The sequence below is a fragment of the Pinus tabuliformis genome, chromosome X (genome assembly GCF_031772625.1).
Source record: "Pinus tabuliformis cultivar Carrire ecotype Pingquan chromosome X, CPIR1, whole genome shotgun sequence".
NCBI lineage: Eukaryota > Viridiplantae > Streptophyta > Pinopsida > Pinales > Pinaceae > Pinus > Pinus tabuliformis.
Genome location: NC_142308.1, coordinates 712,227,519 through 712,245,878, shown reverse-complemented (window position 1 = coordinate 712,245,878; position 18,360 = coordinate 712,227,519). Strand labels below are relative to the sequence as shown.

The 18,360-nt window shown below is 38.6% G+C and overlaps 1 protein-coding gene across 3 annotated transcripts in view; it reads left to right on the top strand.

The window, feature by feature from the left end:
* Window positions 1–4,543: 4,543 nt before the first annotated feature.
* LOC149141951 (2-oxoglutarate (2OG) and Fe(II)-dependent oxygenase superfamily protein) overlaps window positions 4,544–18,360 on the top strand; it is a 137,038-nt gene continuing 123,221 nt past the window's right edge. Inside the window, exons 1-4 of one of the 3 annotated variants that reach the window (XM_089446817.1) lie at window positions 4,544–4,704; window positions 4,821–4,916; window positions 5,031–5,123; window positions 5,238–5,355. In XM_089446817.1, coding sequence (XP_089302943.1) covers window positions 4,609–4,704; window positions 4,821–4,916; window positions 5,031–5,123; window positions 5,238–5,355 — 403 coding nt within the window. In that variant the 5' untranslated portion in view covers window positions 4,544–4,608. The remainder of the gene's footprint in view (window positions 4,705–4,820; window positions 4,917–5,030; window positions 5,124–5,237; window positions 5,356–18,360) is intronic. The other 2 variants (XM_089446815.1, XM_089446816.1) reach the window with 2 other exon arrangements.

Sequence of the window (18,360 nt, the reverse complement as noted above, 5' to 3'; positions counted from 1 at the left end):
TTTGTCCACTCCAACAGAACAAAATTTGAAATTCACATCTAAAGAATGAAATGAATTTGAAGATGCAACTAAGTATAGACAACTTGTGGGAAGTCTTATCTATATCACTACTACCAGATATTTCATTTGTTGTTGGAATCCATTCCAAGTTTATGCAAAAGCCTTGTGAGGAACATTGGTCTACTGCAAAAATAGTTCTAAAGTACTTGCAAGGAACTCAAGACTTTGGACTCAAATATTCATGGGTGGATGACTCCAACATGATTGGATATTTTGATTCAGACTTTGATGGAGATAAGGAAAATGGAGTGTTTACTTCATGCTATTCTATGAGTCTCGGGTGAGGAGATGTTTCCTAAAGGTCACACGAATCATCAATTCCAACAAATTCCACAACAAAGGCAAAATATGTGGCAATTGTAAAAGCAACCAAGGAGATTGAGTGGCTTAGGAATTTTTTTGAAGATTTGCAAGAGAAACAAGTGAACTCTACTCCTCTTATGATTGAAAATACTTCTACAATTAAATTGGCCAAGAATCCCAAATTTCACAATCAAACCAAACATATCACACAAAGTATCATTTTGGTTCGACATATGTAGAGGCCAAGACTATTTACCTACAACATTGTTCCACAAATAGCAAATTGCAGACATTTTCACTAAAAAACTTGTAAGAGAAATTTAAAAGATTCAAAATGATGTTTGAACTCACAAAGACCCCTTCAGATTCAAAGTGGGAATGTTAGACACCTAATCCTTAAGGATTGAGCGAAATATGTAATAAAGTAGATAGAATAATTTGAACATACTTTGGATTTCAAATCCTAATGGTCACCATTATCACTATGATGTATATAATGTATATAATAATGTTCAAATTAATGAAAAATTGAAATGGGGACTCTAATCACTGATTTCTTGGACTCACATACAACCATCTATCTTCTACGGGGTGCGCGGTGGGGTGAATCACTATCACCTACAACATTGTTCCACAAATGAGCAAATTGCGAACATTTTCATGAAAATACTTGCAAGAAAAATTTTTAAAATTCAAAAAGATGTTTGCCCTTACAAACACCCTTTAAGATCAAAGTGATAACGATAGACACCTAATATTTAAGGATTGAAACATACTTTAGAATTGGAATACCAATATTCACCACTATCACTATGATGTAGAAAGAAGAAAGAAAGAAATTATTTTAACGTCCACAAGGCTAAAGATAACCTATGGGACAATTTTCTTCCTCATCTGCTTGATGTATTCGACCCTTTTTCTGTGAAGCTTCAAAATAAATGCTCCCAGTTTCTCGACAAACCCCTCGCTAAGTAGATTATCCCAAGCATTAACTACCATCATATCTGCATAATTTTCTCTATTGTCTTTGAAGGCCTCACATTCTAAAATGAAATGTTTTTCTGTTTCCACTTTTTTGAAAGAACAAAAAATGCACACTCTTTCCTCCCACGCTTCTTTTGGCCTTTTCCAGCGCCCTGTTTCACAACGAAGTTGATGAGAATTAGCCTTAACTGAGCAATAATAATTTTGGCTCTCCAAGAGATATTGGCCTCTATGTACGCTTTTGGTTGATGGTTATGAGTGGGATTAAACACTTCAAAATATTACTTTTTCTTTCTTCCCAACTCCTTTTCCCAAGTATGCTTGTGGTAATTTTCCATAACAAAAGCTTTTATCTCTTTGTTGTTTAAGGGACACGCGTTCAAGCAAATACGCCATTTACTGAACCATTTGATATTTTGTTGCATCCAAGTATTTTTTCTCTTGTACAATTTGTCATTAAAGATAATCTTAGACCATCTACCCTCTTCCATTTGCTCAATTTTTTTAAATACCTTATGACTCACACCATAACAATTGCTTCAATATGAGTAGTCCCTATTTCACTTAACAAGATAACATATGGAACTGCACTTTTAATCTTGAATTTGTTTGTAATTGAACGCTTCTGAATTTTCTCAATTTGTCTCCACTGCATGTCAGATGTATTGCTGGCTCATAGTTCACAACCATAGAGAATCACCAGAATCACTAGAAGCCCAAAAGAGTTTGAGTGGTTTTCCAATCCCATAACTCTGCGTCTCTACACCTATTTTGTAAAGCATAAAATGCTTTCCAACCCCCAAAGATCTTTTCTTTCTACAACCATTCCAACTTAGGTTTTTGTTGAAGTCAATTCCGAGATATTTGTAATCCGCAACTTCTTCCAGAATGTTGCCTTCAAAGTAGAACTTATGTTGGTTATGATTTATTTTGTTAGAGAAAACCATTACTTTCGTTTTGCTGATATTGACTTGCATCCCCACACTTTTACAAAAATGCTCAAGGGATAATAAGTGCTCTTGCAAACCGAGAGTCGATTTAACAATCAGAACAAGGTCATATGCATACAAAAGAAGCCTTATAACAAACTTGCCCAAATAGATACCATCACCCCCTTGCGAATTTAACCACTCCTCAAGCTTGTCGATATATAAACCAAAAAAGGGTAGGAGACAATGGACAACCTTGCTTGACCCCGATATCGCTTCTGAAACTTTCAGAAATACTTGTTGAATTTCTAAATTTGACTTTCACCTCTTCATACACCCTATGCACAACTGCTATCAAATGTTTAGGAACCCCAAGTTCCTTCATTTTGTGCTAAGCTTATCCCTAGGAACCGAGTCAAACACTTTTTTGAAATCAACAAAGCAACAAAATACTTCTTCCTTTTTCTCCAAAACTTTTTTCAATGATGTGCTTTAAAGTTATACAATGATCAATTGTGGAATGTTTAGGTCTAAATCCTGCTTGCCCTTTAGCATGCTTATCTCTTTTTTCTACCTACTTGCTAATTCTGTTTTCTAGCATGCTTCCAAATAACTTTGCAAACAAAGGGTTTATCATGATGTTCCTATAATTGGAGGGATTATTGACGTCACCACTCTTGAAAAGAGGTATTGCCAAACTAGTTGTCCAATCTGTGGGGAACCCTTGTTGTATGATGTTGTTGAAATTTTTTGTAATGCGAGGTGCAAGAATCTTTGAGCCCCACTTTAGATATTCTGCTTGGAGTTCAGCTAAGTCTTTTGCTTTTCCAACACCCAACTTCTTGATACCCATCTCTACCTCTTGCACCGTGAATAGTTCAATATTAGTGTTGACTAAGGGGGGAGGGTCACCCTTGGGATCTTGTTCATAGAGTTGTCTTGCATAGTCAAACCATTTAGAAGCTGTAATACTATTTCTACTTTGTATCTTTTTCGGTTGAAACTCCTTCCAAAATAATTAGGGATTATTTTTCCCAAGGAAGATTAGTTCTTCCCTCTTTGAAACCATGAAATCAGACTTTTTCTTGCTTAATAACTGCTTGTAAGCTTTGAACTTCATGTTATCCTTGCTTGACTCTTTCCACATTCTCCTTGCCTTTTTGCACTCCTCGTCAAACCAAGCATTAACTAGAAAGCAATTTGTTCCAGACTTCTTAATTTTTGCTCTTTTGCACTTTGCAAGTGCGCATTGAATTAAATGTGTTAATTCATGACTATGAAGGCTGTGAATTGTGATTTTCTCCTTCTCGAAGAGTCTCTCTAGCGTCATTTTGAAGGTATTACAATTTTCTGGGGTCAAAAGAATTCTGCCATGTGGGAGGTTTTGTTGGACATGTTGAATTTTTGACTCTAATTGTTTCTTTCCAGTCCAAGAAAAATATAAATAAATTGGATTGTGATATGATTTTAACTTTTAAGTCCCACAGTTGATCTCCAATCAAAACTTCCTCCATTTTCTCACACAAACCATGCGAGCAAATTACATAATCTACTACACTTGCTCCATTGTAAGTATTGCAAGTGAAATTACCGGACTTTGTCTATCTAGTCAAGCCATTACAAATGACTAAATCAAAGGCCCCACATAAAGTAAGAGATTGCAGTGCTTGTCCTTTGAAATTCTTTCCCATTGATGATTACTCTCTTCTGTAAGCCAAATAGGGTCACAATCATCTTTACAACAAAAAATGTTAGCTTGTTCATTTGCAGTCCTAGCATTGAAATCACCCACTATAAGGACTTTACCTAGCTGCGAATAAGTTGCAATATCCGCTTTTAACACTGCAAATGGATCTTTGTGGTCAAGCTCTCTACCTTTGTAGATTTTTGAAACCTACGGTGTAAAATAACATGCTACAATTATGTGGTTTCCATTTTTTGATATTTTAAACCAAATAAATTGCTTATTCTAACTAAATAAGACAACTTTCTTTGTGCATGATGTGCAAATTAATGAAAAATTGAAATGATAACTCTAATCACTAATTTCTTGTACTCACACACACAAACACCTGATTTCTTGGGCTGGAGCTAACCAGCCATATATTGGGTATTTAATGCCCTCAGAGCAACACGCCACTTAGCCCGATAAGACGGGAACGGACAAATATTATTTAATGCCGAATTTACCCACGTGTTATCGCGTTAAGTCGCGCGCTGCTCTGAGGACATTAAATACCCCATATATGACTGATTAGCTCTTCCCGATTTCTTGTACTCACACACAAAAAACATCTGTCTTATCACCGGGTGGGCGGCGGGGTGACATAAGATGGAAGTCCCCGTGAAAGAAGATCCGATGAAGGCCGTGTTTGGAGATTCCGATAGCGAGGATGAGTCGAATAGAGTCAATTTTAGTCCGGCCGAGGTTGGTTAGTCCATTATGTTTGTCTACACTGGTTTCTTTCGTCTCTACAATATCTTCGTTTTCAATTTTCTCTTAAAACTTCTGCTTTCACTTGCTCTATTCGACATGAAATGTAGGGTGGCAGCGAAGATAAAGGAGATCCGATGAAGGCCGTGTTGGGAGTTTCGGATAGCCAGGATGAGTCGGATAGTGTCAATTTTAGTCCGGCCGAGGTTGGTTATTCCATTATATTTGTCCACACTTGTTTTGTTCGTCTCTACAATATCTTCGTTTTCAATTTCTCTTCAGCTTCTGCTCTCACTAGCTGTGTTTGAAATGAAATGTAGGGTGCCAGCGAAGATAAAGATCTGATGAAGGCCATGTTTGGAGATTCCGATAGCGAGGACAAGTCGAATAGTGTAAATTTTAGTCCACCCGAGGTTGGTTATTCTATTATATTTCTCTCCACTTGTTTCTTTCGTCTCTGCAATATCTTGGTTTTCAATTTCTCTTTAACTTCTGCTTTCACTTGCTGTGTTTGAAATGAAATTTAGGGTGGTAGCGAAGATAAAACAGTGTGGGAAGAAGTTAAGGGCATAAGTGGGCTATGGTTGTGCAGAAATTTCCTCTCTCCGAAACAACAGGATGAACTTCTTACTGCAATTGAATACGGTAAATACTAGCGCAAACTTGGAGTGATGTTTAATTCATCTCTGTGTTTTTCTGGATCTTCTGCCCCCAAGTTCGTAAAACCCACCTAAACCACTAAAATAAATTTACCCTAAAATCCACCAGAAGAGCCCGAACTTGTGTCTGAATGAAGGCGGAAACAACAACATAATAACAGTCATGCATTAGGGCCATTTTTCATTTCTCATTAAATCCAATAAAATTGAGATAACCTCCTCATCCAAACATGCCATTTCATACTGTGCTCGGTTATATATAAGGCTGAGGTCAATTAAATCTAAATAAATCTTTCGAGTTTTAAGGCATGCCAATAAGTTTGATAATGGCAAGGGCCTTGTTTCACTATCAAAGAATAGGGTTAATTAAAGTCGACAAAGATTCTTAGATTAATGTAGAATAGTGTAAGCTAAAATTTCTAAAAATAGACTAGCGGGTGCTTTAAGAAACTACTAAAGTTTATGCTTTTCTTATGAAAGCTATTATATTTTAACGTTGACAGGATTCTGTGACAGAATGCTGTGCAAAACTGCTCTGTATCAGTTCCTAGTTTATGTTAGCTGAACTGCTTGTGTGAAATAGTTCTTACTTTAGTAATTCCTCTAGTTTACTCCTATTGAGTTATTTGCATGGTTTTATACGGTGCATAAAAAATTAACACACATAAATATGGAGAGAATAATAAATGTAAGATATATTAATGCTACAGCAAGTACATGATCTGGAACCTGAGGTAGGCTGCCTGCATTATATATACCACTTTCGTAAGTTCATCGTCCTTCATTAAATTATTATATGGGGCCCTAGGTTTCTAATGGTGGTTTAACCATCTAAACTTAAACCTTGACATCTAAATGTTACATTTGTTTATTAAACACTAACATGAATATCTACTAATATAAAGTTCACACAATAAAAAATAAACATTGATATTAAGTTGGACGTCGATTCACTTCTCCAACGTTTCCCCTCAAACAAGAGTTTGGAATGCTGTCAACAACAATTGAACTTCAAAAACTGTCTTGTCTCTGTTTTTGTTAACGCTGGGACTTGAAACTCAAAATTTGGTAGAACTTGAAATAACTGAATCTTGAAATTTGATACCTTCATTCTCCCTTTAGATGGGAGCTGCTAATGTAAAACTGTACCCTTGATCCGATATCTAGTGCCTTCTCCTATGTCTGCCCTTGACAACAGCAAGGTTATGCAAGCTTTTCCAAGTCTTATAGTTATACACTTTGATTAACTATTTTTTTGAATTCAAGCATCCTTCCATTTATGGTCCGACCCTTGTTCTGAAGATTACATATGGGTCAACTATCATTCACTAGGTCACTTGGGTAACCAGCTGTGGTGCCCACTTGATTATTTAGAAGAGCCTCCTAGGTACATAATATGTCTCCCTTTTCCAACTGCACTATGATTTTGCCAATTTCATTGGTTTAATACATCTTTGGCTACTTTATCACAATCAACTTCTTTGGGTTCTTTACACAACTAGCTTAGACTTTTTTAACGGGCCAACAACCAACTTCTTTGGGTTCTTTACACGATTAGCTTAGACTTTCTTAATGGGCCAACAACCAACTTTCCCTTTATTCAATATCCCATTGACATAAAAAGTAATCGTATAGCTATCTGGGGTAATCACAATCCTTTATTCACATTTTTTTCTTCCATTATATTGTTCTCTTCGTGGGGTATATTCACACTATCTGATTTCACCTATTACAAATCTGAATTTTGTTGCCTGAGGATGGAATGGTCAATTCCAACCCAGATACCCAAAAGCATTGCACTAGCCAGATTGAACGTTACAAGTGCATAATTTGTTCCCTTCATTATTTCCTGTCTTCTAGGGGTACATTCACAATTTCTGATTTTGCCTATTACAAATCTTAGTTTTATTGTCCAAGGATGGAATGGCCAGTTCCAACCTAGATACCCAAAAGGATTGCACTAGCCAGACTGAACATTACAACTACATAATTTCTTCAGCCAGACTCCAAAAATACATCTCATTTCCAAAACATTTATATCCTTCTCGTGATTAAAACAAACATATAGATGTTACATCTGGCTTTGTCTGGAAAGTCCATGTGCACTTTGACATTTCAAATTAACATCAATTGTAATATCTAAAAGAATGTTGAATGAATTAATTCACATGGAGCGAACAGCTCAATGATAATACAAAGATATTTACAAGAATAGAAACATCAGGTTTCTATGTAGAATATCGAACAAACAGTTTCATCTAAGAAACTGCTAAAAGAATAAGAATAGAAACATCTAAAAGACTGAGCATTACTAAATAGAGATATAGAGATATATTCTAATACCCTCCCTTAATGCTCAATCTATTTACAACACCAATAGACCCGCGAAATTTTACAAATTTATCAGGACCAAGAGGTTTGGTAAAAATATCGGCGGGCTGCTCTGTGGTGGGAACATAGTGCAACTGAACTGAGCCGTCTTCAACCAGCTGTCGAATGTAGTGGCAGTGAGTTTCCACATGCTTTGTTCGTTCATGAAAGACAGGATTCTTGGCAAGTTTGAGCACTCCCTGATTATCACAAAACAAAGAAGTAGGCCCTGTCTGAAAAACATGCATATCTGCAAGCATACGACGAAGCCAAACTGCCTCACAGGCGGCCTTAACTGCTCCCCGATACTCTGCTTCTGTTGAGGAGAGAGCCACTACCTGTTGCTTCTTACTAGTCCAAGTAACAGCTCCAGATCCTAGACTAAACACATACCCAGCTGTAGATTTACGGTCATCAACCGAACCGGCCCAGTCAGAGTCAGTGTAGCCACTGAGAATAGGAGTGGAGCTGTGAGTATATAAGAGGCCATAATCAGAAGTACCACGCACATATCGCAGCACCCGCTTTGCTGCTATCCAATGATCAGCTTTAGGAGCTGACATAAAGCGAGAAATGTAGCTTACTGCAAAACTGATGTCAGGTCTGGTAGCAGTAAGATAGATGAGACTGCCCACTAATTGCCTGAATAAAGTTTCATCCACAAGAGGAGAGGATGACTGTGCTGAAAGTTTGAGCCCTGGTTCCATAGGAGTCGTGGCCGGTTTGCAATCCTGCATTCTGAACCTTTCCACAAGATTTTTGGCATACTTGGACTGAGAAAGAAAGATCTGATTTTCAGTCTGCCACACTTCAACCCCCAGACAGTAATGAAGAAGTCCCAAGTCTGTCATCTCAAAAGTTCTGCATAGATCTTGTTTGATCCCATGGATCAAATGTGCAGAGCTGCCAGTAATGATAAGATCATCCACATAGACAACTACAAACAAGATATCATCATCAGTATGCTTGATATACAGGTTTGCATCAGATGGACTCCGCTGAAAACCCTGATCTGTCAGATACTGATCAATTTTTATGTACCAAGCCCGAGGAGCTTGTTTCAATCCATAGATTGCTTTAACTAACCGACACACTTTCTGTTCTTGACCAGCAACCTTGAATCCTGGAGGCTGCGTCATGTAGACTTCTTCTTGGAGATCACCATTTAGGAAAGCACTTTTTACATCCATCTGATGAACTTTCCAATTGAACTGAGCTGCTAGGGCAAGCACAAGCCTGATAGTACTCATCTTGGCTGTAGGAGCAAAAGTCTCCTCATAGTCGATGCCTTCCTGCTGTGAAAATCCTCGAGCCACAAGCCGAGCTTTATACTTGTCTAAGGTTCCATCAGCTTTGTATTTGACTTTATACACCCATTTGCAGCCTATGGGTTTTTTGTCTGCAGGAAGATCAGAAAGAGTCCATGTGTGATTCTTCTGAAGACTCTGAAATTCTGCTTCCATAGCCTGTTCCCACTCAGATATACCCTTAGCTTCTGAATATGTTTGAGGCTCAAAAGTACTGTGAAGGTTAGCCATAAGAGCAAAATTGACTGTAGACTGTTGTCTGTTCTTATGCCTAGAAGTTCTACCTTCAAGGAGCTCATCATCCCGGAGATCACCTATGGTTTTAGCCCACCATTTTGGCCGAAGAGAAGAAGAACCAATATCAGGATTAGAGGGACCAATATCAGGAGGAAGAGAAGCAGGCTCAAGAGCAATAGGGACAGCAAGAGGGGGATTAGCTTCTGGAGGAAGCTCAGATAGAGTAGTATCAAATCTTGATGCTACATCATCCCTCCCATCAGATGGACTGACTGGAAGAAGAACACTGTGAGGCGGATCCTCAGAGCGCTGCTCAGAAGAAGAAGACTGAAAGAATCCTCTGTCTTCATCAAATACTACATCTCGACTGAAGCTAAGTCGACCAGTGGCTATATCTATCAGCCTATAAGCCTTGTGATGATCACTGTAACCTGTCATCATGAGTTTCTGACTTTTGGAATCCAACTTAGATCGCTTAGCAGATGGAATCCAAACATATGCAACTGAGCCAAAAACTTTGAGATGACTGATCTTAGGCTTACGACCAGACCACACTTCTTCAGGAGTCTTCCCTTTAATAGCCTGAGTAGGGGATCGGTTAAGAAGGTAAACAACAGTAAATACTGCTTCAGCCCAGAATTTGTTTGGAACACTCCGGTGTTGTAACATGGAACGAGCCATTTCAACAACCGTGCGATTGCGACGCTCGACAACACTGTTCTGCTGGGGAGTGTAAGGTGTGGTGAATTGACGTTTGATGCCATGAATATCACAGAAGTTGGCAAAAGCTGAGGAACAAAATTCCCCCCCATTGTCGGTCCTAAGGGTCATGATATTACAACCAGATTCGTTTTCAACTAAAGTTTTAAACTTCTGAAAGGTACTAAGAGCATCAGATTTATTTTTTAAAAAATACACCCACATCTTTCGACTGAAGTCATCTACAATAAGTAAAAAGTATTTGCAAGCAGTTATAGAAGCTGTATTCATAGGACCACAAATATCAGCATGAAGTAACTGAAGTACCTGGGATGCGCGCCAAGATTCTCCATTTTTGAATGACGACCGATGTTGCTTTCCCGCTTGACAGGCGCTGCATACCCCCAACTGCTGAGTCTGAATATCAGGTAATCCTGACACAAGTCCCTCCCGAGAGAGCTGAGAGAGATACTGCATATTGAGATGCCCATATCGCTGATGCCATAGAGTACTGATGGGAGAGACACGAGCTGCTAGTGCCACTTCTGGAAAGTCACCGGTGTCAAGTAGCCTGTATAGACCATGGTCCTCGAGGCCAGTAGCAACTGTCAGACTGGTCTCCCTGTCAATGATGGAACACTTGTGTGCACTGAACACAACATCAAGCTGAGGAGAATTCCTCATAATCTGACTGACAGAGAGCAGATTAATCTCCATACCAGGAACATAGTATACATTTAGAAATATGAGCGTGCGTCCACCAGACTGAATTTGAACTGTACCCCTGCCAGCAACAGTGTACTTTTCACCTCCACCAAATACAACTGAATCACTGAAAGGTGAAAAGTCAATAAACCAGTCACGCCTGTGAGAGAAGTGGCGTGATGCACCAGAATCAATGTACCATGCAGAGGAAGGAACATGTTCTGAAGACCTTTTAGCCATAAAGGCGTAAAAGGCAGAATTTGTCTGCTCGGAATGTTCTGCAACATTCGCTGTCTGATGTGACCCTCCCTGTTTCTTTTGTTCAGAAGCAATCCTCTGCCTGCAGTCTTTCTTCATGTGACCGAACCTGTGACAGTAATTACACTGTACACTTTTCTTCCTGTTAGGATCAAAAGACTGAGATGATCCTCTCTGCTGAAAAGACTGAGAGGACTGATATTTTGCAGCAAATGCATTTTCCAAGGGCACTGATGAAGCACCACTACCAAACTGCTGTTTCCACCTATCTTGCTGCAGAAGTTTGGTACATAAATCTGAAAACTTCAGATCAACATTTGTGGTTGTAATGTTGAGTGTTTCAATGAAGTGTTCATAAGATTTTGGTAGACTCTTCAGGGTAATGACTACCATATCTTCTTCCTCCATGGTCCGACCAATGGCGTCGAGCTGATCTCGAATGTCTTTAATTTTGTTGAGATGTTCCTGTAAAGACATATGTTCATCCATCATGATGGAGAACAACTGATTTTTGAGAAAAAAAGCTCTGCTTTTATCAGATGTCTCATGCAATTCTTTCAACTGTTGCCAGATTTCAGCAGCTGTCTTGCCAGAAGGGATCTGTGGTAACTGATCATCAGCGACAGAGAGCTTGAGAAGCATAATAGCCTCTCGATTTCGATCATCAAATTTATCTTGATCGGTCCCGGCTGTACCTGGACGAAGCTCTTTGCCCAAAATGAGTTGATCAAGACGCCTGTACTAAAAAATGGTCAGCAGTCTTTGTTTCCAAATGTTATAGTTGCTGCCATTAAACCGTTGATTTCCTTCTAACATCAGATTGGTAAGTGTGGCCATTTTCACAAAGAAACTACAGAAGTATGACACACAAGAACAATGTAGCTGACTGTTTATCCTGGTGTAAAATAAAGAACAGACTTTGTCCTGCTAAAAACAATTTGACCCAGCAAAGACAGACTTTGTCCTGCTAAAAATTTTTACCCAGCAAAGATATCTCTCCAGTCTAAATCAATGATAATACTGCTAGCACACAATATATATTTCTGAGAATTTAAAAATCCGCTGATAAAAATTCCGGCAACCAGAACTGCTGATAAAACAATCCGGCAAACACCACGGATTGGTAACGCTGAAAAATTAAATAGTATCGAACCACGTTGGCCCACGTGAGCTATCACACCTTCACGTTACGTCTCAACTGAAAAACGACTCAGCGGGTTGCCACAGGATTCACCGGAATATATATATATGGACCACGGTTTAACTGCCACGGGTTATCAACATACGGGCCGGAAAATATATATGGACCACGGGTTATCACATACGGGTTATCACAGGTTTCAACTGCCACATACGGGTTATCACATACGGGTTATCACTGGATTCAACGGAATATATATGGACCACGATTTTTTCAAAATTCAGCTGCTACGGGTTATCAAATACGGGCCGGAAATATAATCACAGGTTTCAGAACGACTGCAAAAAATTATAATCACAGGTTTCGGAAATATAAATAACCACGGGGTTTCAGAAATATATATCCACTCCAATATATATCTTCACAGATTTCAAATGAGTATCCACAGGCTTCAAATATAAATCCTCGGGCTTCAGAAAGAATATCCACGAGTTTTATAAAAAAATGCGTATCCACGGGTTTGACAGTCTTGAAACTAAAATCACGAATTTGCCCGCAGATATAATTTTCAAACCACGATTCTGTCTTTCAAAAAACACAAGTGAGTTTTGAGAGAAAACACCTGGATCATGAATGCTGAGAAATTCCTCGATGTGGTCGAGTAGCTGCCAGGTGAAGAAGAAGATAGCCGGATCCACGATTCCCAGCAAAACTGGCCAGTAAAAAAAATCCCGCTCCCACGAAGATAGTCACCGCCACAAAGTTATTTCTTTAATAAAATGATCATGCAAGAGAAGAATCCATTTCTGTATCGAGATGGACGACTGTAAGCTTTTATCACAGCGAGCAAAGCCGAGGCTAAGACTCAGTGAAGGCTGCCTGGCTTACAGAGGGCTCGACCTTAGAAAGGACTCAAGAGATTTCGATGCAAAGAGAAATACTGTTCAAGAAAAAATCTCTTAACCTTGCTCTGATACCATAAAAGAATGTTGAATGAATTAATTCACATGGAGCGAACAGCTCAATGATAATACAAAGATATTTACAAGAATAGAAACATCAGGTTTCTATGTAGAATATCGAACAAACAGTTTCATCTAAGAAACTGCTAAAAGAATAAGAATAGAAACATCTAAAAGACTGAGCATTACTAAATAGAGATATAGAGATATATTCTAATAATATCCCTTTTATTAATTTATCTAAAATTCCATTTTTATTATGGATTTTCTTAAAAAAACAAGCTGTGATTTTTGCTGGGAGATTCAACCAATTTAAACAATTAAGAATCCAACAATCATAAAGCTGCAAATAATTTACTGCAAACCCCAGAAAATACACTCCACAATTTTTGCCAAGAAGTTTAGCATATAAATCAATTAACACAGAGTTGCAAAACCCCAACTATTTTATTTATAATTGACAGGAAATTACATCAATTTAATTGAGAAAACCTAATGGATAAATTATCCTGGAATTCTTGGCTGGATAATTCCTCAACAATTTCATTGGGTCCTCAGCAACTCAGCCTTCAGCAACTCGATCTTATTGGAGATATTAATTCGGCCCACCTTAGTCATTCAGCACCAATGAAGGACCTGAAATGCTTCTCCTGCTTGACTAGCTGGGATGGATATTTCACCACCGAAACTAATCACCACCAGCTAGGTGTTGAAATTTGTAGCTATGGTCGGTCTTCATAATTAATATTTTAACCTTTGAATTATGTAAGACATGTTCTTCACGTCATTTTAGCCCTTGAAATATATGTATTGATTAATATAAGACATGTTCTTCATGTCGGTTTCAAAAGAGAAAATTTTGAATTTTTGGCTCCAAACTTGTCAAGTTGGCCCTCCTTCAAGTCAAGTCGGCCCCTGGTAAAGAGACACTCATTCAGGCTAGCCAAAACACTATATATACTCCACTCGTCCTCCTCCACAAGGCAGAATTTGATCTCATACACAAGAATATAATTTCTGGGCATCCAAATGGAGGAGAATAAGAAGAAGGACAAAGACATCTCAAGCATCTTTTCTATCTCTCTTTGACTTCGCATGTGTGATTCTCTCTCTCTCTCTTTTTGTAGTTTTGCACATTTGGTAGTTTTTGGGAGGCCAAATTTTGGCCTAGGTAGATCACTTAGGGCCGAGTTTGTTTGGCAGATTGGAGGACTTCGCATGTGTGATTCTCTCTCTCTCTTTTTGTAGCTTTGCACATTTGGTAGTTTTTGGGAGGCCAAATTTTGGCCTAGGTAGATCACGCAGGGCCAAGTTTGTTTGGCAGATTGGAGACTTGACAAGAGGGATGTTTGACCATTGTATTGTTGGTCAGTTTGACCATCATATTGACTAGAAGAATTAGGTGTATCTCTTGTTGAACTAAATAATTTCTCTAAGGAAAAGGTTGTTGGGTTTTTCCCCCAAGTGGGTTTTCCCAGGGTAAATCTTGTGTTATCTTTGTGCATTGTGATCTCTATTGTCCTTATGCATTTATGGTTGAATTTCTGAAGTATAATTGCTTAATGATAAACTGGAAGTGCTAAAAGAATATCTACATTATTATAAGTAATTATCAGTTTTCAGAAATTAGTGCTTGTATCTATTGCACTTGAAAAATGAACACTAGGGTGGATAGTTCCACCACCGAAACTGGGATCTACACAATGGTTTCCCCTCACTCCATCAGCTACTTGAGCTCCCAAAACAATTATAAAAAGTCAATAACCAATGCATGATTAAGGAGTGACTTCAATCTCCTTTTATAACATTTCCTCCTTGACCGGATCAATACATCAATAAAATATTTTTTCTTTTGACCATATCAACGCATTGGTTGAATAATAAAATAATATAAAATAATTAATCTTTAATTATTCACTTTCAATTTATAATTTTGCTTTTCTTCTTAAGTGATAGTGAACAATTAGATTGATATCCCTCTTCGGAAAGGGACATTACAATCCTCCCTTCCTGAGATTGATTGTCCCCAAGCAATCCAAACTTGTTTGCCAATTCCAAGATCCCAAATGAATCTGAAGAATCCTTGTTGCACCAATAGAATATAGTGAACTCCAATCACTCTGTCAAACTATGTCTTATGGTGAAGTAATCCACTGGGATCCCATTGCCAGATTGGAAGTCCATCATGCTTCCACTATGCTACTCTGATGATAACTAGAATGCCTAATATAGTCATCTTGTAGAAGCAACCTGTAAGATTTGGCTCTTTCTTCCTCATACCAGCCATCCATCCCACTCTTATGTGTCATCCCTTCATCTTTATGAGGATTGATATTTGGTTAATAGTCTTGAAAGCTCTTGTGGCTTAAGGTGGGAGGGAGAAACTGTTAATTTTAGGCCATGTTGCTTGGGAGCGGGAGCGGGAGCGAAAACGGGAGCGGGAGCGACCATTTTCAGAAGCTCCCGGTTTGGGAGCGAATTCGGGAGCGATTGTTTAAAAATATATATATATTTTTTATATTTTTTAATTTTTATACATATATGTCAACAAAAACATGTAGAATGATGAATTAGACATAAAAAACATAAAAAAACATAGATTGATCATTGAACCATATCACATCAATCATCTAGAAATTATAATCGTCATCAACCATGTCCACAAGTTAGTAAAATACATATTACAACTGCAACATATTGAGTCTCATGAATCATGATTCATCAAATTCAATCTTAAAGTTTCAGCTTCAAGCTTTCAAAATTGAAAATTCAATAACATTTATCATCATTGATCACCAAAGTTGTACTTGTAAGCTAAGTTTAACCATTACAAGAAGTAATATCTAAGATATTTCTATGTCCTAACTTCTAACTGTTAACATGATATGAAATGTTATAAATTTATAAAATGAAACATGAATAATGAAATGAAATGAAACAACTTTAGTCTTTCACGAAGCATCATATTCATAATTCACATCATTACCAATGAGTTATAATTGCCAAGGCCCAACTTCAAACTTCAAATTTTCATTGTCACAGTGATATATTGTTTACAAAAATTATCATTATGATATGAAAGAGTCAAGAGTCAAGAGTCAAGGACTCAAAACTCAACAGTGATGAAAACTAAAGTCTAATAGAAACTAAAAAAGACAAGTAAACTGTAAATCTACAAGTGGCCCTTGCCACGAGAGTCTCTAGGAGTATAAGCAGGTCGTGGTGGTCTTCTAGGAGTCTCTCGCACAGACCGACGACCAGAACTAGAACCTCCACGTGAGGGTGTAGATGGAGGTGGCGACAACAAAGGAACAAGACTTGGACCTCGAGCACTGCTACTGGATGGTGGAGGTGGAGGTGGAGGTGGCATCGCTGCTGCAACTGCTTCATCTTCATCCCTTACAAGTTCCTCTTCCAGTTCTTCAATATGTATAATGCCATCCTCCAAATTGTCATCCTCTGGGTGATTGTCCCAAATTTTATATGTGGGATCCTCATAAGCCCGATCACAGTGATGACTCAACAACCTCAAGTTGTAGTGCACATAAACCAAGCTTTCTGCTCGGTTTTCATTGAGTCTATTTCTTTTCACATTATGTATGTAGCTGTAGGTGCTCCAACACCTCTCTGCAGAAGAAGTATTTACAACCTGTGAAAGAACTTTTTTTGCCAATTTCGGCAAAAGTCCGTGGCCGCCATATGTTTCCCACCATGTGAGAGTATCAAATCTATCTTTGTCGTCCATTGCATGGAAGTTACCATACAAACCAGTGCCACTAAAGTATCTGCCTATTTCAAGGCGCACAGCTGCACATTCCTCCCTGTCAGGTACCAACTTTTCTAATGCTTCCAAATATCCTTTAGTTACCTCTGGATCTAAATGGGGTTTGGTCCTAACCCCACCCCCTGCTGCAGGTTGGCCCAACCAAGATGTAGAGTAGTATTTTGGCGTAAGGATATACGCCAAGCAATGTAGTGGAAGATTAAGTCTATTCCACCGTTCACGCACACAATCATGAATCAGTTTGTATAAGTTGGGATCTCTGTTAGGAACAATATCTTTTATTTCCCCCAACATGGTATCCATCTGCTCATACACCTCGCCAATCACTGGTTTGTCGATATCTGCAAATCGAATCATGTGATAAATGGGCTTGGTGAAATGTGCCTCACACTTGTCCAAAACTGACCATCAAGAGCGGCCTCCGGCCTCCTCCACCATTTCAAAACCTCCCATGTCAGCTGCATTTGTAGCCCTTTTCTTTAATACCTGCCAATGTGGACTTGATACCATGCTAGCCAATGCCTCTCTTACCTTCAAAAGGCGCATGAAGGTGAGGTAATAGCTACCAAATCTGGTCTTCGCAATCTTCAACAACTCCAATCTCGAGTGACTGCGGAAAAGGCCACGGGTATTGCTATGATTTGTAATAAATTTTATCATTTGTTTGCCTTTCTTGTACAAATCACCAATCCATTGGTATTGTTCATTTTTGTTCTTGACAATATCATGCAACAAAAGGTTTAATGTGTGAACCAAACATCCAAACCAAAATATGTTGGGGTATTTATCCTCAATAATTGCTCCCGCTGCCTTACAATTAGGAGCATTATCAGTGATGACTTGGATGACATTGTATGGGTCAATACGCTCAATTGTTTCAAGTAATGCTTCTGCAATGTTGATGGCGGTCTTGAACTTGTCTGAGTAATCATGTGCAGTTAGAAAGATGAGACCACTAACAGACACAATAAGAAAACTTATCAATGGCTTGCCTTTTACATTTGTCCATCCACATTAGATACAATGGACACCCCATGGTCAGTCCAAGAACTTGTCATTCTATTCAAAGAATGTGATATTTTTGCTTTTTCATGATCAAGGCCAACGGTTCTTGCCTTGTCATACCCAGGGCTCTTGTATCCTTTAGGGGCATAATTTATGGCAGAAACCATTTCGTGCCAATAAGGTGAGCAAAGAACATTGAATGGTATCCCACATGCATAGAGAAACCTGTAAACCTTTGAATCCACATCATTCCTACACCCCTCATCAAGGAAATCTGATATGGTTCTACGCCTTAAAGATGATGACCCTGTGCCTCCATATCCACTGCCTTGGGAGGATGCTGAAGGAGTTCTTTGTGATTGTGAGCTTGGTTCAAAGAAACCCCTTGATTTTTTTGATCTGTATTGGGCTTCCTCCTCTTCCCTTATGTATTTGGCTCTATCTGCTGCTGACACCGCTGTACAAGTTTTGATTCCTATTTGTTTGTCTCCATCCCATGGCCTTTTCCCGCAGAGGTGTCTTC